Source organism: Ylistrum balloti, unplaced genomic scaffold (assembly GCF_031769215.1).
Source record: "Ylistrum balloti isolate Yb309-2 unplaced genomic scaffold, AGI_CSIRO_Ybal_v1 Utg371210, whole genome shotgun sequence".
Taxonomy (NCBI): domain Eukaryota; kingdom Metazoa; phylum Mollusca; class Bivalvia; order Pectinida; family Pectinidae; genus Ylistrum; species Ylistrum balloti.
The window spans coordinates 31,456-51,258 of record NW_026782657.1 but is presented as its reverse complement, the minus strand read 5'-3'; the positions used below and the strand labels follow the sequence as shown (position 1 = coordinate 51,258).

The window sequence follows — 19,803 nt, the reverse complement described above, 5'->3', positions numbered from 1 at the left end:
AAACGTATACAGAATATTTTATATAGTGAGGTAACAGGTGAAAGTGGCTTATTGAACGAAGCTAAACAAAACTTATACTGAACAAATAGAGGATTATAGATAACAACACAACAATGACAATGAATGAAAACATACATTGTATAATGAAACGAAACTATAATTTCACTTACAGTAAACACCTTGTGGGTGAGATGATCGCTAAAGTCCAGGGACACGCCAAGGTCAAGTATCCATCGCAACACTGCCGCCATTGTCCGATATAAATCAGTCCAAGTCTGTTGACAAAGAAAACTACACACATACCTAAAGAGTACCCTCGTCAATAACGAGATGATCGTCTTCGGACATATCTGAATCGCTTCGATCTTCTGAACACCTCTGTCCAGGAACTAAGTCCCCATTAGAGAGAATAGCCGGAGATGAGGCCGAATGCTTTCCTTTCCTCGTTACCCTCTGAAAGCCGTCCTCGTCAATGATGGGCCCCTGGCGTTTTGCAGAAAACGTGTCCGTACTACTCCCTCCGGACGAGGGGCTCGCAGTATCGTCCTTGCTGATAGCCGGTTCCGACTCCTCCTGCTGTGCCACAGTTCCTGTTGGGGGGATTTCAAACGCGGACTGGGTTGTAGCCTGCGCTTTGTTAGCGTATGTAGCCCTAGTCGTTGGCTCTGGTCTTCCAGGGCACTGTGACCTAACATGGCCGATCTGTTGGCACCTTAAACAAATAGGTGGTCTTCCAGGAACCATAATCAGCGCCACTTTGCCAAAGAGTCGAGCTCTATACGGGATCCTGTCTTGATCTCCCTCCCTAATCATCAGTATGATTTCTCTGGTACCTGTCTCTAGAGTGACACCTCCTATGGTAGTTGTCTCTCTACCTATACGTATGACCTTCCCGTACAATTCATTAAAATACTCGGCAATAGCTTCGTCTTCTATCCAGGTTGGCAGCCATTGTACTCGAACTGAGAGGCGGCGTTGGTTACACCGTTCTGGAGATAGTGTGAAATACGTCTCTTTCATTTGACCATTTTCTACAATGTTGTCAACCACTTCCCGGGACGTAACCGTGACGAACCAAGTATTCGGTGCCTCGCACTTGAAAACTGAAACGATGTTTTCGCCAGCAAAACCTGAAGACAGAAGTGATTTCACAACTTCAAATCCTGGATCCGGAAACAACCATTCTCACGGAGCGTTGCAAAACTTCAAAATCAATGTGCGTCATACTGGCGTTGGCGGTATCCATACTGTCGGTAGCCCCTGCACCAGGTAAGCAGCAAAGTCAAATGTATCAGGTGCACTTTGATCTTAGCCAAAAGGCCGAGAAGCGATCTTTATGTATTTGTTTTCCTGTAGAAGGCCGGTTATTTTTGCGGGCGACTTTAATTGTTTTGAAAATAGTTCTCTTGACAAAATAGGTGGTAATCCAAAGCAGGGATTAGTTGGTATTAAGTCTTTGCAGAATACTTGTAGTGACTTTAAATTATTTGAAACTTTTCGGTCAGTGTTCCCAAATGTAGTTTCAACCACGTGGCATGGAAATGGTGTTTCATGTCGATTAGATCGTTTTTATATTTCGTAATGTTTAAAGCAACATTTATTGAAGAATGAGGTTTTTCCGTCCGGTTCCTCCGATCATGATTTTATATTTTTAAAAATTGAATTATTTTCAGAAACTAGGTTTGGTCCTTCTTATTGGAAATTGAATAATAGTGTATTGCAAGACAGGGCTTTTCAAATATCGGTTAAGGATTTTTGGCTTGATTTAGTTAAAGATACTCCTGTATTATTAGATAATTGGGATGACTTCAAATCTGTTGTTAAATTTTCCATTATTGAATATTGCATAAAGAAGGCCAAGGTCAGGCGCAGTGTATTAAAATCCCTACAATACAGGTTTAATGAATTACATGTCTTAGAGAAACAATCACCGGGCGATTTTATGGATCAGATTAACTCTGTTGAAAATGAAATAAATCACTTCCATCTTGATAGTTATCGAGGATCTATGATAAGATAAAGAGCAATGTTTTTAGATTTTTCAGAAAAACCTTCCAGATATTTTTTTTTTAAAAATGGAGAATTGATAGAAGTAAGAAAAGATTTATGGAGAAAATTGATTTAAATGAGTTTTCTTCAATTTCGGATAACCGTAGTATTTTAGCTGCCTTTAGGGATTTTTATTCTAAACTTTTTTCTAAGGAGGATACTGATTCTGATTTAACTAACTCTTTTTGTGAAGATCTTCCAAAATTAAGTGAATTAGACAGTATTTTGTGTGAAGGACCAAATAGAAAAGACGAAGTGTTGTTTGCTATAAAACACATGAAAAATAATAAAGCTCCTGGTAGTGATGGTCTTACGAGAGAGTTCTATTTTACATTTTTTAATATATTAGGAGATCAACTGGTCTCGTTGTTTAATGCAATATTTGAAAGATGTGTTATACTCAGAAAATGTCATATATTTCTTTACTCTGTAAGGACCCCAGTAATTCATCTAAAATGAAGAACTGGCGGCCGATATCACTTTTGAATATCGATTACAAGATTCTGTCTAAAGTTATTACTAATAGGTTAAGTAAGGTAATTTGTAATATTGTCCATACTGATCAAACGTGTGCTATTAAGGAGTGACCTATATTTGAAAATTGTCACTTATTGCGTAATGTTGATTATGTTGACCAGAAAAACTTGAAATGTGCCTTTGTATCGCTTAATCAAGAAAAAGCTTTTGACAGAGTAAATTATATTTTTTTTATTTAAAGTGCTTAAAGCTTATAACTTTGGCCCTGAGTTTATTAAGTGGGTCAGTATCTTATATAAGGCTGTTATGTCTTCTGTTATCGTTAACGGGATTATATCTTACCCTTTCCCCATCACTCGTGGTGTAAGGCAAGGCTGTAGTTTATCTCCCCTTCTATATGTTTTGGTTTTGGAACCCTTTGCTAAAAAGGTCCGCGATGATCCTTAAATAATTGGTGTTAAATTACCGGGTTCCTCTAAGCCGGTCTTTCGGAAATTTTCAAGGACCTTAGATATGTGGAAAATGCGAAATTTATCTCTAACTCAAAAATCTATTATCATAAATGTCCTTGCCTGTAGCAAATTATATTATGTTGGTACTATTCTCCTAATGCCATGGCATTAATTGGACCTTTTCCAGAGAACATTGTTCAGGTTTTTATGGAACTCGAAATCGGAGCCACTTGCGCGCACCGCAGCTTATGGGCCTCCCACTAGTAGTGGACTTGGTATTGTTGATATTAAAACTAAACTTCAAGCCTTTTACTTGGAGCATTGTCAGAATTATGTTTTCAAAGATACAGAGGACAAGTAGCGGTTTTTTACTTTGTACTGGCTCTCTCTAGATTTCCGTGAATATTTCACACGGTTTGCTAATAACTCTCTTCACAGTGATTTGTGTCCTGTTTTTTATTCGAAAATTCGTAAGGTTTTTCAGACGTACAGGAAGGACTTTCCGAAGTCCAATTTTGAGTTATCTACAACCAAAGAGTTGTATGTTACATTGTTATCTAGTGTCATTAAGACACCACGTATTGTAAGGGTCTATCCCACTATAGATTTCCGCCAAGTCTTCCTCAATGTTTCCAACAAATTTTTGGATACCCGATCCCGGGATGTTGTTTTTAAGATTGTGCATGAAATTTTACCTGTTAACTTCCGTATGTATAAATTTGGTGTTGAGGATTCAGGGCGCTCTACCTTTTGTGATGAATTTGAGACCTTTTCTCACCTATTTTTATAGATGTTCATTTATCCAGCCTCTAGTATCATTAGTTAATTACTGGGTACACCAGATCTCGGAGAATAAGGTCCCCATTGATTCGGCTCTTTGGCTTTTCCACTCCCCGGTTACTCTCACTCTAAAACTAAAGTCCCTTGTTCTCCTCCTAGTGGCAGAATCGTTATCCTCCATTTGGCATATCCGTTGCATTAAAAAATATGATAAAAAGGCTCCCACATCAGATTCTCTCGTCTGCCACTTTCTCAGTAATATCATCCTTCGTATTAAGTCCGATTTCACTCGACTCCCCAAAACTACTTTCCCTGAGTTTTGGTGTACTACGAATATTTTTTGTACTATTCAAGACGAGGAGTTAGTAATAAATCTTCCTTTAGCTGTGTAACTTAAATGCTTTACCTCATTCTTTGTATTAATCTATCCCTGTAATAATTGATCATTGTTACCAGGTTTAAATTGTATGATTATCGTATTCCTTTCTATTTTGTGTCTTCATATAGCTATTGTTACGGGTTTACAATCTTGTTTAGTTTAGAGTAATTAAATCAGCACAAATATTGTACATCGTAGTTGTCAGGGATAATTGCACCTTACCGAAGCTACCGGTTGTCCATTCGTTGCTGACGTCATTAGGGCCTGTCCTATGACGTTTTTAACCTGTAAATTCTGAATAAAATTTTACGAAACATTGATCTTGATGTCTTGAGAAATTCCGTGAGGTTTCACGTCACCGATCCTCGATGATGATGTTGATGAACACAAATGGCATCATCTTGGATTAGGTTATGGTTCTTGTTTTAATTTGTTGGCAACATAACGGATGTATTATTGATGAAATGCGAGATGAAACATTGTAAATAGTAAATTGTTATTCACAAACGTATGATAATTTTGCGTAACCCCGACTTCGTCAGCTTAGATGAAGTTCTTATACTGTATCAGTAACGAAACAACTCATACTTACCTGGTACAGGGGATACCGTGATCAGCAAGGCGGTTCCCCCAGGTCGAGGCCCTTCCATTGCACTCCGGTCGGGTTGAACCCTGCGATAATCCCAAATGCGGATTACTCGGGTACGCTATTTTTTAGTGTGGGGGTCTGCGTTCGCGCTAACCCTCGTCCATAAACAAGCAATAATACAAATACACTACACGTGGCGTTCGTCACAAGCCTGTACTAATATCACCACTTAAGTGCACAAACACTGCATTCTGCAGCAAATTATACCACTTGCAAACAGCATATCGACGGCCAAATAACTAGTGTTTTCTAACTGCAGACCACCTTGCATTGCAAATCATAATTGTATATTACAGTGCATTTCAATTGTCATCAGGATCACTTGCTAGAAATAAGAAATGTTCAAACAGCTTTTCAGAGGTGGATTGTGGTAATGCAAATGAAATGTGAAATATTTCGAACAACTCATCTCAAGTGCAGCTCAGACAACTTCCTCAGAAGATCGCAATTGTGCTAAGAATCATAGGATGGCAACGCCTTCATCGCCAAATAAGAGGACACAGGGAGTACACAGATTTTCATGAAATATATCTGAATGAACGGCCCGACCAAGTAGACTCAAGGATTACAAAGCATTCAGTGGAATATTTCGGTATGAAAGATCAAACAAGCAAGCATAGCAGTAATGGTAGGAGAGAAAAGGGCATCTTAACAAAATCAATCGATACAATTGATGTAATCTTTGCATCGTATAAAACTCGTGAATAGTGTTGTATTATTCGCTTAATAACAGAAGAAATCTGCAGGATCGTGGCTCCGTGGACATGTATAGTTCTAACATATTTCAGTATGTGTGGGCCGATGTGCAGAGATATGAAATGTCTCAAGTGCACAATGCATGACACTGATTGATCTCCCCTGTCAAGATTAATTAATAGAATGATGAATACAAATGGCATCATCTTGGATTAGGTTATGGTTCTTGTTTTAATTCGACATTATCTGCAAATTTGTTGGAAAAATAACGGATGTATTATTGATGAAATGCGAGATGAAACATTGTAAATAGTAAACTGTTATTCACAAAAGTATGATAATTTTGCGTAACCCCGACTTCGTCAGCTTAGATGAAGTTCTTATACTGTATCAGTAACGAAACAACTCATACTTACCTGGTACAGGGGATACCGCTATCATGACCACCACTGCTACAAGTATGGATCATATCGATATCGATATTTTGAAGAAGTCTGTCAGGTTGTTCGTCACCGGTCCAAGGAAACACACTGTTACACGTTTTGAAGTCTTGAAGCGATTACTGAATGGTGGACCTCCCGGGGAGGAGATTGTGTCCGTGTTCAGGTGCGAAGCTCCAAACACCTGGTTTATTACTTTGGAATCCGAGGCAGTGGTCGACAGTATTGTAGAGAAAGGCAATATGAAGGACACTTATTTCGCACTTACACCGGAGCGATGCGACCAACGCCGGATATCTTTGCATGTAATGTGGCTCCCGTCTTGGATATCAGATGACGCCATAGCGGACCATTTCGATAGCTACTATGGAAAGGTCATTAACATAGCTAGAGAAAAGACTCCCATAGGGAAAGTCACTTTGGAGACGGGGACAAGAATCGTCACGTTACTGATAAAGGAAGGCGACCAGGACAGGATACCTTATCGCGACAGACTGTTCGGTAAGGTGGCCCTGATTACCGTTCCAGGCAGACCTCCCATTTGCCTGCGCTGCCAGCAGGTCGGACACGTGAGGTCTCAGTGTCCCGGGAAACCCGAGCCTACGACTCGGGCTAGCTACGCTAAGGTAGCCCAGTCTTCATCTCAGTCCATCCCGGGTATGGGCCCTACGCCACTTCGAGAGGAGTCAGAGGCAACACAGCTAAACAGTTCTACCGTGAGCCCCTCGTCCGGAGGGAGCGGTCCCGCTACGAGCCCCTCATCCGGAGGGAGTAGCCTTACCGAGAGTCCCTCTTCCGAAAGGAATAGTACTGCCGCGTGCCCCTCGTCTGGAAGGAGCGATAACTCAACATCCCTACCGACAAAGCGCCCGGGCCCCGTCATAGATGATGCCGGATTCCAAAGGGTTACAAAGAAGGGGAAACATTCATTAATATCCCCGGGCATCCTGTCAAATGGCGACCTAGTACCTGGACAGAGATGTCGGATGAGGATCACCTGGTTATTGACGAGGAGTCTGGGTAAATTTCGGTTTTACTATTTTCTCGGTTAACGGTTTTGGACTTTCTTTATCGGACTATGGCGGCGGCATTGTATTCCATATTTGACCTCAGCTTGTCCCTGGACTATTGTTATCATTTCACCTACAAGGTGTTTACAGTAACTGTATGTTTGATTTGGTTTCATTATTTAACTGATGTTATCATTCAGTGTTATACTTATATTGATATGCATTGTCAGCTTATCGTCCAGTTGTATTTTTACCTGTACTATATAATTGCTAGTATACAACAACGCGTGTTTTTACCTGTAAGAGCTTTGTTAGGTTTCTCAGCTACGCAGAGGTCCTTACCAGTAGAAAGTACTTATGTATTGTCAGCTTTACGTATTAATACAGCATTTTCATTTTATATATCAATATATATTTACCAATACTGCCTAACGTCCACTACTTTGATTTTAATTGCTTGCGAATCCTACCAATGTTGTCACATTACATTCGCATTTGTTCTTCATAATTATTATTATTATTGTTATTATCATATTGTTGTTAAGCTGACTTTTCACAGGCATACGCTCAGCCAATCCTTTTGGGGCGCGTGTATCGAGAGTCGCACTCGTGCACTCGGATAACTTACCTGTGTTGCGGTTCATTGATCACGCTTATACAGTTGTCTGCTGTGTTTTGAATGTGTTTACTTTTATACTCACCTTCCTCTCCTGGCTGCAGACCGATCGTGCGCGAGTGTGCTTTTACTTACCTGTTAACTTTCTCTCCTTCCACTTAACTTTTTCTTCTGCTTGTATCTTGTATAGATTATACATACCAAAAATAAATTATAATGATGGAGAATAATACAACAATCAATATAATTACATGGAATTGTAACGGGTTTTTATCCAAGTCTAAGCAATATGAGCTGAATGATTTTGTACATAATCATAATGTACATGTTGTATTGTTACAAGAAACTCATGTTTCTAACTTGTTTGTCGGTAAAAAGATTGAAAGTTTTTTGAAATGTAAAGCAATATGGAATTTCGGTTCATATAATAGTAAGGGCACAGCTGTTTTGTTTTTCATAGATGTAAAACTACAAAAGTTTGATCTTGATAGAGAAGGACGGACCATGTTTGTTGATTTTAAATATTATGATAGCGAGTTCAGAATTATTAATGTATACGCCCCAAATGTTGATGAGGAGCGTCGGGCATTTTTTGATAATATTATATATCATTTTACCTGTAGAAGGCCCATCATTTTTGCTGGTGATTTTAATTGTATTGAAAACAATTCCCTTGATAAGATTGGTGGTAATCCCAGTCGTGGTCTTCCTGGTAGTGTTTCAATAAAAAATCTGTGTAATGATTTTAAGTTATTTGAGACATTTAGATCACTTTTTCCGAATGTCATTTCTACTACTTGGCATGGTAATGGTGTTTCATGCCGCTTAGATCGATTTTATATTTCATGTATATTGAAAGAGCATTTATTACAGAATAGGATTTTTCCGTCTGGTAGTTCCGACCATGATTTTGTTTTTCTAAAAATTAAACTATTTTCTGAGGATAAGTTTGGACCCTTTTACTGGAAACTTAATAATAGTATTTTGAGCGATAGAGCCTTTCAGATTGCTTTTAAAGATTTCTGGCTTGATCTAACTGACAATAAGCCTGTGTCTTTAGATCATTGGGATAATTGTAAATCTGTTATCAAATATTTCATTATTGGATATTGTAAACGTAAAGCTAAAGTTAAACGTTCTGTTGTCAGATCTTTACAAAAAAATATAATAAGTTGTATAATTTAGAAAGAAAGTCGCCTGGACACTTTATTGATCAAGCTCAGTCTATTAAGAGACAACTACTTGATTTTCATACTGATAGTTTCAGAGGGTCTACGATTAGGTCTAGAGCTAATTTTTTTTAGACTTTTCTGAAAAGCCTTCACGTTATTTCTTTAAAATGGAGTGTGATAAGGGTAAGAAGAAATTCATAGAGAAAATCGACTTACCTGATTCTTCCTGTGTTACTAATTCCAGTGACATTTTAGCGGCCTTTCGAGATTTTTATACCAAACTTTTTTCCGAGGAAGATATCGATTTTGAGTTGGCTGACTCTTTTTGTGATAACCTTCCCAAACTTAACGAACTTGAAATGTCAATGTGTGAAGGCCCTATAGGGAAGGAGGAAATATTAGCTGCTATCAAGCATATGAAGAACAATAAGTCCCCTGGTAGTGATGGTCTCACTAAAGAATTCTATCTTACTTTTTTTGATTTATTAGGAGATCATCTTGTCACATTATACAATGACATTTTTCAGAAGGGTGAGCTATGTGACACCCAGAAAACGTCTTTTATTTCGTTATTATGTAAAGATCCAAGTAATTCTATAGTATGAAAAACTGGAGGCCCATTTCTCTCCTGAATATTGATTATAAAATTCTTTCCAAGGTTATTACCAACAGGTTAAGTAAGGTTATTGATAAACTTGTTGGGGTTGACCAAACTTGCGCGATAAAAGATAGATCTATTTTTGAAAACTGTCATCTTCTTCGTAATATTGTTGATTACGTTAATCAAAAAGACTTGAAGTGTGCTTTTATATCTCTTGACCAAGAGAAAGCTTTTGATAGAGTAAATTATACATTTTTATTTAAGGTACTTGAAGCTTACAATTTCGGTCCTGATTTTGCTAAATGGGTAAGTATCTTATACAAAAATGTCTGTTCGTCCGTTATTGTTAACGGGTTTATATCTGACCCCTTTCCTATCACTCGTGGTGTACGGCAAGGCTGTAGTTTATCTCCTCTTTTATATGTTTTGGTCTTGGAGCCCTTTGCGAAAAAAGTCCGTGACGATCCTGAAATAACTGGTGTAAAACTTCCGGGTTCCTCTCAGTCAGCTAAAATTTCCCTCTATGCAGATGATAGTACTGGTATTTGCTGTTCCGATTCCTCTATTTCAAAATTATTTCATTGGTGTAATCTGTATGGCAAAGCGTCAGGTGCTAAATTGAATAAACAGAAAACTAAGGGTATTTGGCTTGGGAAATGGAAATCACGTTCAGATAACCCTTTCGGCATTAGTTGGGTTGAAAAACATAAGATTTGTGGGGTTTTAATTGGCAATAACATTACTCCTGACGATATTTGGCAGCCAGTTTTTCGGAAATTTTCAAGGACCTTGGATTTATGGAAAATGCGAAATTTATCTTTAACACAAAAGTCCATAGTTATAAAGGTCCTTGCTTGCAGCAAACTTTGGTATATTGGTACTACCGTCATAATGCCAAGGCATTATTTAGATCTTTTACAGAGAACTTTGTTTAGATTTTTATGGAATTCCAAGTCGGAGCCACTTGCGCGCTCCGTAGCCTATGCCTCTACTACTAGTGGTGGACTTGGTATTGTTAACATTAAAAGTAAATTTCAAGCCATTTATCTAAAACATTGTCAGGATTTTGTTTTCAAACATACCGAGGCCAAGTGGAGGTATTTTACCAAGTACTGGCTCTCATTACATTTTCGAGAATATTTTTCACCTGTTGACAATAGTATTCCACATAGTGAGTGGTGTCCTACATTTTATTCTTATATTTATGGAATTTTTCAGAAATATAGAAAAGACTTTCCCAAGTCTAATTTTGAGTCTGGGACAACCAAAGAGTTGTACGTTACGTTATTAGCTGGTATTACTAAGCCACCAAGAGTTGTGAAGATTTTTCCAACTGTTGATTTTAAAATTGTTTTTCGCAATATTTCAAACAAGTTTTTAGATACTCGCTCACGTGATGTCGTCTTTAAGATAGTACACGAGATTTTACCTGTGAATTTTCGAATGTATAAATATGGTGTTGAATCCTGTAAATTTTGTACTTTTTGTACTGGTTTTGAAACAATTTCACATTTATTCTTTGAGTGTTCATTTATTCAGCCGTTAGTATCCTTGGTAAATTCTTGGATACACCAGATCTCAGAGAACAAGATCCCAACTGATTCGGCACTTTGGCATTTTCATTCACCAGTATGTCTCACTCTAAAAGTAAAGTCTCTTGTCCTTTTTCTAGTGGCAGAATCCCTATCGTCCATTTGGCATATACGTTGTGTTAAAAAATATGACAAAAAGTCTCCTTCTTCTGATTCTCTCGTCTGTCACTTTCTCAGCAATGTTATTCTTCGCATTAAGTCTGATTTTACTCGCTTTTCCAGAAACACTTTCTCTGAGTATTGGTGTACTACTGATATTTTCTGTACCTTGCGGGATGACGACCTAAACATCAATCTCCCGTTATAATCAAGAAACCTGCTGTGAAATATGTCAATTAATACCGATAATTGTCATTATTCTTAACATATTAATTATGTTAACTATCGTGTAACCAGGTAACTTCGTTTACATATCTTGTCCATCTTAGGATGTAAGGATAATGGCACTTTACCGGGGCTACCGGTTGTACATCAGTCGCTGGCGTCATTGGGGTCTGTCTCGTGACGTTTTTACCTGTATATATGTTAATAAACTTTTTATGAAACTTAAAAAAAGAGGTTCCCCCAGGTCGAGGCCCTTCCATTGCACTCCGGTCGGGCTGAACCCTGCGATAATCCCAAATGCGGATTACTCGGGTACGCTATTTTTTAGTGTGGGGGTCTGCGTTCGCGCTAACCCTCGACCATAAACAATTTGAAAAATAAGAACACCAACCTTGCAAGCAGTATATCGATATCTCGACTTCTCTTTTGTTTTATCAGTTAAACCTCTAATAAAAATACCCTTTGTGACAAAATATCTTGTGTGAGGCATTCTACTGAGACATATGCTTCATAATTCAATTAGTTTACTTCAGTCCCCATACCTACCTGCATGAGTCAAACCTTAGGCAATTCCCTCGGACTTCCATCACTACTCTCCCGAAACAAATTGAACGCGCCCCGGAAGTACTTCCGGTACCTGCGCATGACAGACACCAGTATTCTTTCGGGCGCCATTTTATCCAACACGTGTTTTCGGCTCGGAAAAGATGGAACATACTGGGCGACCACGAAAAATGTTTTAGACATCGTGTCTGCAACAAGGTTTTCACGTACGGGGTTTGTAGCGAGTGGTCGGCGGAAAAATGGGCCATCTTCGACAAGATGGTGGAAAAGTCGACAGGAGGCCGACCATCAAGAGGAAAGTCCGCAACAGAAGCCCGGGGTGGAATGAGTCCCCTAAATACAGGCTTGGAAACGTCGGAGACTCGGGCGGCTGTGCGGGCCCCACGTAGGAGTCTAGACGGGATCACACCGCCGGCGAGTACGGTAGGTAATCCTTCATTGGACGACACCACTCGGGGACTCACCGAAAATTTGATTTCATCCCAGTTAACAAACTTCTTTGCCAGTAACGTTTCCTCGCAACCATTTCCAGCGGTACAACCCCAGGTAAATGGGGAGGATATGACTCGTATTCGGCCGGCGGGAAGTAGGCCGAGTCGTTTTGATAAGTTTGTTGGTGAACGGCAACAATCGAGTGTCAGGGAGGAGGACTTGGATGAGTTAGATTCAGTGTCAGATAACGATAGGGTATCTCAAGTGTCACAAAAATCGGAAGGGGTTTTTTCCTCAGCTCATATCTTATAGGGAGCTCCTGGTAGTTTAGACCCTATGAAAAGGGAATGTTCGCTTATGCATTTCCACCAACAATACTGATTCCTCATGTTCTCAGGAAAATATCTCGAGAGGATTGCGTGATACTTCTAGTAGCACCGAGATGGCCACGTCAATCTTGGTACCCTCAGCTGCTAGAGCTTCTGGCGGATTACCCAAGAGAGCTTTCACTCAACGACAGGCTGCTGACTCAGCAAAGAGGCAAGCTAGTACATCCGGATCCAGGGATGTTCCGATTCACGGTATGTAAAGTGTCAAACAGACCTATGCTTCAAGAGGGTTTTCGCAGGAGGTTGCTCAAGCGATCTCCGCTTCTCGGAGACCTTCTACACAGGCAGTCTACAATGCGCGAATCCGATGTTATAGCAGCTGGTGTGAGGAACGACAGATTGATCCCAGTTTGCCAACGGTAACTGAGATAGCGGACTTTCTTTTGTATTTACACCAGAGTAAAGGTTTTAAGATATCTACACTAGGAGGATATAGAACAGCTATAGCAGTCATTCACACTCATGGAGATTCCATTGGTACCGATAGGGACTTGTCGCGACTGCTTTAAGGTCTAATACCAGACCAGAGTGTAGGTCTATGGTACCCAATTGGAGTTTGCCGCTTGTACTACTCAGGTTGACTCGGTCACCCTTTTCGCCTATGGGGGAAGCATCCTTAAAATGGCTTACATTAAAGACATTATTTCTGTTGGTTGTGGCATCTGCTGCACGAGCAAGTGAGTTACATGCATTATCAGTGGAACAAGATCATATCCGTTGGGAGCAGGCAGGGGTTCATCTGTTACCCAACATTCAGTTCTTGACTAAAAATCAGCGGCTTGGAAAACCATGGGAGCCCTTTTTCCTTCCGAAATTTTTAAATTTTGCTACTGAGGAGGAGGATTTGAAGTTGTGTCCTTATAGAGCTTTGAAGATGTATATTAGAAGATTACAGGACATAAGGAGCGATAAAAAAAAAACAAAACAAAAAAACGTTTGTTTCTTACATATCAGGACGGAAATCAAAAAGAGGCATCAAAAGACTCCATTGCACGATGGATTGTGTCGGTGGTGAAATTTTGGTATGAGTCAGCAAATGAGGAGGGTGTTCGTCTGGCCAGGGCTCATGATACTCGCCGTCTGGCCACGTCCCGGGCACTCTTTTCTAAGGTGCCCATCTCAGAAATTGTGAAGGCAGCGCATTGGGCGAAGGAAACCACCTTCACCTCTTTCTACTTGAAAGACATTTGGAAACCGGAAGGCCAGTTTGCCAGGGCAGTCATATTGCAGTCAGTGGTGAACAGGAAAGGCAGACGGACCTATTAGGAGGTAATATTTTGTTCATAGGAAGTTAGTTGGACTGGCTCTACCCACCTCCTTTATAGGCTACAAATTCTGTGTTTGCCTAAGGTTTGACTCATGCAGGTAGGTATGGGGACTAAAGTAAACTGAGGGTTTTCTGGGTAAAACCCCTGTTTATGAAGTCACCATACCTACCTGCATGAACCCACCCTCCTTCCACACAGAGTCAGTACTAAGCTTATGGCTTTGAAAGAATACTGGTGTCTGTCATGCGCAGGTACCGGAAGCACTTCCGGGGTGCGTTCAATTTGTTTCGGGCGAGTAGTGTTGGAAGTCCGAGGGAATTGCCTAAGGTTTGAATCATGCAGGTAGGTATGGTGACTTCGTAAACATGGTTTTACCCAGAAAACCCTCAATTAAAGGAACAGACTTATATGATTTTACTCAAATGGTACTAGACATATGCTGTCTGTGGCACTTTTGTTTAAATGTTAAATTCTTATTCATAAAGTGGAAATGGTAACGAATATCTTGGCTGTAATATGTAAGGGAGATAACTCTTAATATACATTCATGCTATACTGCTTGGCTAGGGAGAACTCTCTTTAGCACAATCAGTAGAGTGTATGGTTAGTAAGTCTAAAGACCTGTTCTTGATTCGATCTCTAGTGGACATATAGAAGATTGAAGGTTTGTAATGTGTAGGGTAGCTTGCATAGGCTATTTAAGAAGGAAATATTTGAAATATTTTCATTTACAAAATTAAATTTTTATGTGTGAAACATAATTTTGTTGTCAATACCAGTTTTTCGACGTCCTTTTTTATTCCACGTTTGTCTATACCTATTTCTTGCAGTATAGATATGAACAATACAATTGCAATGGTTGTACCGGATGATCAACTGAAAGAAAAATTAAAACACACATTTTTGTTGAAAGAAGTGTTTCCAGAATATAACTTGTTTGATATAAAACATTGCACGTGTTTGATGATCGTAAGTAATTCTGGTTGTTCTGTTGGGAACTCGTTCTTTTCAGAGGTTTTCTCTTGTTTAGTTAGTTTGCCTAGAGAAATATAAAAAAATTATTGGAATTATTTGTACAAGTTAATATTCTATTGAAAATCATTTAGTATTTTCCCCCACTGTACATTGGATGAAAAAAAAAACTGAATTTAATTTAACTTAAAATCACTTCAGTGTAAAGTAACCCATGCCTATATATGTAGAAATAGGACCTAACAGCAATAAATACGTTGTCTGGAATCATGGACTTTTCAGCGGTGAGATGGGGATTTGATCAAATTAACTTTTTTTTTTATCATTTCCAGACATCTGTATAAAGACGGGATTTCTATTCAAAACCAACCACAGATAAAGTACTTTGATAAGATTCTAAACATTTTTCTTTGACATTATTAAAATACAAATTACAAAATTAGGAAGTGGTACAATTTGAGCATTGACATAAGCCCTACAGGTCAATGTTGAGTGATTATGTATTTTATATGTTAAAGCAATTTAAATCCCTCACGTGTATAAACAATTTTGATACAGATGTCATAATACAATATATCTGATATTATCTTACTTTACATGTATCTTGACGTTTTAAAGATAAGATACAAAAATGATAAGCGAAACCAATGTTGTCATTTTTAAAATTAATTCATGACATATTGATAAGTAACTATTTTGATGGAATAGAGCAGATCCTGCCGTGTCTATTTTTGACTCAAATTGAACTATATTTAAGTTGGTCTGGTACAATTCCGATGCTGACCATTCCGAAAACCAATGCTTTTGCAATTACTTTGATGTCAAATTATAAAATGACTTAACCTTAGTCTGTTGAAAAACTACCTGATTTTAGCTAAAAACTAATATTTGTAGGTGTAAATGATTCTTAGCTCTGAATTTACTTACGCATGTTTTAAATCTTATTGTTACTATTATTATTGTTATTATTCTAATTATAGTTGTTGTTGTTGTTGTAATGGTACGGATATAAAATCGATATCTAAGGAAGCAGAACACACCAACATGTTCTTTGTTTCTTAACATGTTGTCTCACTGCGCTTTGTCAGCGGCAACACAATCCCTAGAGTTACTTCCCCTCTTCCAAAACATGTAACTGAGATAAAATTTGTCAAATAAGATACTTTTTATGTAATAAAGTAATGCAATATTTACATCATATTATACAATATAATAATGATACTATTTTTATGAAAGCATTTAAGATAGTATTTCAGTTTATTTTAGTTATACACATTTTTCTCTTTCCATATGGTAATTTTTAAATACCTTGTCTGTAAAATTTTACATTCAGTTTATATATTCTCTTTTACAGTAACAACTCATACTTACCTGGTACAGGGGATACCGTGATCGACTCTGATACCAGCATGGATTTCATTGATGTTGATGTGTTGAAGAAGTCAGTTAGAATGTTTGTCACCGGTCCCAGGAAACACAGCGTCACTAGGTTTGAAATAGTGAAGTGTCTACTAGCATCAGGGCTCCCGGGTGAAGAGATAGTTTCTGTTTTCCGGTGTGAGGCTCCAAACACTTGGTTTGTTACCTTGCGGTCAGAGGTTTATGTTGATCGTGTTGTAGAGAAGGGTCCGATGAAAGAGACATACTTTTCTTTAGTCCCGGAACGGTGTGACCAACGTCGTTTGTCCATCCGTGTGCAATGGCTGCCATCCTGGATATCCGATGACGCCATTGCGGAACATTTTGACGGACATTATGGAAAAGTAGTCCATGTTTCCAGAGAAACCACGACCATTGGAGAAGTAAGACTGGAGACCGGAACCCGTGTCCTTACCCTTGTTATTAGGGAAGGCGATCAGGATTTGATCCCATACAGAAGTAGAATGTTCGGGAAGGTGGCCTTGATTATTGTTCCTGGGCGTCCTCCTATCTGTCTTCGCTGCCAGCAAGTTGGACACGTTCGTTCGCAGTGTCCAGGACGACCTGAACAGACAACACGTATATCCTATGCTGCCAAAGTCTCCCAGTCCACCGCTGCTGTACCGGAGATGACCTTGCCGAGTGCTGCCGCAGATTCCCCTCCAGCACCGGAGGAGGTCGTGTCAACGGAACCTTCGCAACGGCCAACGCAGGATACTGCGAGCCCCTCGTCCGGAGGGAGCAGTGTTAACAACGCCCAATCCACCAAGAGGTCAGGTCCTGAAGTTGACGAGGAGGGATTCCAGAAGGCTTCAAAGAAGGGCAGGCATTCCGCTTTCTCCCCTATGGTTCTGTCCAATGGTGACTTAGTCCCGGGACACAAGCTTCCAGAATCTACAATGGATTATCTCGAGGACAACCAGTCAGAAGAGAGCGAGGGTGAACTGGTAATCGACGAGGGTCACCCTGGTTCGTGAGTGTTTCGTTTTGTCTTTGATTAACAGACTTAAATATTCCAATCGACAATGGCGGCGACAATGCGATTCCTGATTGACCCTAGCATATCCCTGGACTATGTTCTAACCTATATGGTGTTTACAGTAAATATAATTTTTCTTTGTTCTCCTTTTTTATGTTCTATTTTTGTTCATTTCTTTATTCGGCTAGATAATGATTTTTATCTCGATAGATCTACCCACGAAACATGTTTAAAGTCTTTTTTCGTAATAAGCGTGCATGTTATTGCCCTTTCATGTATGAATACCACAATACAGTACCGATTTACCTTGGTCGAATATGTTACGTATTGTCAGCTTTTTCTACACTTAAACTTTCACCTGTGCTATGTTTTCTTTACTTTACAACTTCACGTGTTTTCTCGATTTCATGCCTTGTTAGCTTGTACTCATAGGTTAGTATTTTTGCTTCTACTTACCTTAGCCCTTTCAATAAACAAATATTTCCTCCTTATTAGCAATGGTATAATTTTTTGTAGAAACAATACCTTGATTTGTAATATAAAGTTTGCTGTTAATGTATATTTCCTATATCATATTTTATTTATTCTGTATATTAGCACGCGTGTCTCCGGACAATTGACTGCGCAGGTAAGATGTACCTGTTTATTCTTGTTAGCTTTATACATGATATCTTGTTGGTTTTTGCTGAAGACATATTCTGGTATTTGCTGTGTGCGCCATACTTGCCATGTTCCGCATTTTAGTTTTACATTATCGTTTATTTCTATCCGTTTTCTTTTACAATTTCTATTTGTGATAGTAGTATTCGCTAATCATAAGTTATTTGTTGTTAAGCTGACTGCTCGTGAGCGCGCACGGCTCCGGGGCGCGTGCACTGAGTGTCTCTCCTTTATACATTGTATCTCACCTGTGTTCCGCTTCAGTGGCCTCGTGTGTTTCATAATTATTGTTGGAATCGTTTGTTTACATGGACGGTTTTTTTTCCAAAAAATATTGCGCGTTACCATCCGCTTACTTACCTTTAGCTATCGTTCTTCTTTTGTTTCCTTTTATTATGTCGGCTCCCCCGTTTTTTTTTCCTGAAAAATAATAAAAATGGAAATGATTAATTCAAATAACACATTAAATATAATTACATGGAATTGTAATGGTTTCTTATCCAAGACTAAGCAGTATGAACTTAGTGATTTTGTTCACAACCATAATGTTCATATAGTACTTCTACAGGAAACCCACGTCTCTAATCTGTCTGTTGGTGTTAGGATTGAGCGTTTTTTAAAGTGTAAGGCAATCTGGAATTTTGGTACTTTTAACAGTAGAGGTACGGCTGTATTGTTTTTTATTAATGTTGACTTACAGAAATTTCATATGGACAGAGATGGTAGGGTCATGTGCGTTGATTTTAAATATTTTAATAGTGAGTTCAGAATTATAAATGTGTACGCTCCTAATGTTGATGAGGAGCGGTGTTTGTTTTTTGGGGATATTTTACATCATTTTTCCTGTAGAAGGCCAGTCGTTTTCGCTGGTGACTTTAATTGTATTGAATGTATTTCTCTCGATAAAATTGGCGGTAATCCAAAACGTGGTCTACCTGGTAGTAAATTATTACAAAATATTTGTCATGATTTTAAGTTGTTTGAAACATTTCGATCACTTTTCCCTAATGTCGTTTCCACTACGTGGCATGGTAATGGTATATCTTGCCGTTTAGACCGTTTTTATATTTCTTGCATTTTAAAAGAGTATTTACTAGAAAACAAGGTTTTTCCGTCTGGTAGTTCGGACCATGATTTTGTCTGTTTGAAAATCAAATTGTTTTCAGAATCTAAGTTTGGTCCATCATATTGGAAACTGAACAATAGTATTTTAAATGACAGAAGTTTTCAGATTGCTTTTAAAACTTTTTGGCTTGACTTAACCAAAGACGAGCCTGTTTCTTTGGAAAATTGGGATGACTGTAAGTCGGTGATTAAGTTTTTTATCATTGGGTATTGTAAACGTAAGGCTAGAGTCAAACGATCCGTTGTCAAATCCTTACAAGATAAATACAATAGGTTGTCTAGGTTAGAAAGGCAGTCACCTGGGGACTTTATTGATCAGATTCAGTTTATTAAGAAACAGTTATTAGATTTTCACTCTGATAATTTTAAGGGGTCTATGATTAGATCTAGAGCTAATTTTTTAGATTTTTCGGAAAAACCTTCACGATATTTTTTCAAAATGGAAGGTGACAAGGGTAGAAAGAAGTTTATTGAGAAGATCGATCTACCTGATTCTTCCTCTGTTTCAGATTCTAGTGACATTTTAGCTGCCTTTCGTGATTTTTATATAAACCTTTTTACAGAGGAAGCCATCGATTTTGAGTTGTCTGATTCCTTTTGTGAGAATCTTCCCAAACTGAACAAACTTGATATGTCAATATGTGAAGGTCCTATTGGGAAGGAGGAAATTTTAGTCGCTCTTAAGCACATGCATAATAATAAATCCCCTGGTAGTGATGGTCTCACTAAAGAGTTTTATTTTACTTTCTTTAATTTGT

The 19,803-nt window shown here is 38.6% G+C and overlaps 2 protein-coding genes, 1 non-coding gene and 2 pseudogenes across 3 annotated transcripts; 4 read left to right on the top strand and 1 right to left on the bottom strand.

Moving 5' to 3' along the window:
- Nucleotides 1–303: 303 nt before the first annotated feature.
- Nucleotides 304–1,273, bottom strand: LOC132561432 (uncharacterized; annotated as a pseudogene).
- Nucleotides 1,274–4,721: 3,448 nt separating this feature from the next.
- On the top strand, nt 4,722–4,885 carry LOC132561450 (U1 spliceosomal RNA). The gene has a single exon (XR_009554699.1). It is a non-coding gene; the product is annotated as a U1 spliceosomal RNA (small nuclear RNA).
- Nucleotides 4,886–5,894: 1,009 nt separating this feature from the next.
- Nucleotides 5,895–6,974, top strand: LOC132561431 (uncharacterized; the record flags this gene model as incomplete). Its single annotated transcript, XM_060226160.1, has 1 exon — nt 5,895–6,974. A coding segment is annotated over one exon (1,080 nt), but the record flags the coding sequence as incomplete, so codon positions are not given.
- Nucleotides 6,975–11,419: 4,445 nt separating this feature from the next.
- On the top strand, nt 11,420–11,595 carry LOC132561462 (U1 spliceosomal RNA; annotated as a pseudogene).
- A 464-nt stretch (nt 11,596–12,059) lies between these two features.
- Nucleotides 12,060–17,258, top strand: LOC132561429 (uncharacterized). The gene is made up of 4 exons (XM_060226159.1): nt 12,060–12,472; nt 12,631–12,814; nt 13,577–13,851; nt 16,217–17,258. Exons 1-4 carry the CDS (start codon nt 12,060–12,062, stop codon nt 17,256–17,258), a joined length of 1,914 nt encoding a protein of 637 aa, XP_060082142.1.
- Nucleotides 17,259–19,803: the final 2,545 nt, after the last annotated feature.

Coding starts and splice junctions, on each gene's coding strand:
- LOC132561429 (XM_060226159.1), top strand. CDS start 12,060: ATGGTGGAAAAGTCGACAGGAGGCCGACCATCAAGAGGAAAGTCCGCA. Junction 12,473..12,630: donor TTGGATGAGTTAGATTCAGT/GTCAGATAACGA, acceptor TCATGTTCTCAG/GAAAATATCTCGAGAGGATT. Junction 12,815..13,576: donor CAGGGATGTTCCGATTCACG/GTATGTAAAGTG, acceptor CTTACATATCAG/GACGGAAATCAAAAAGAGGC.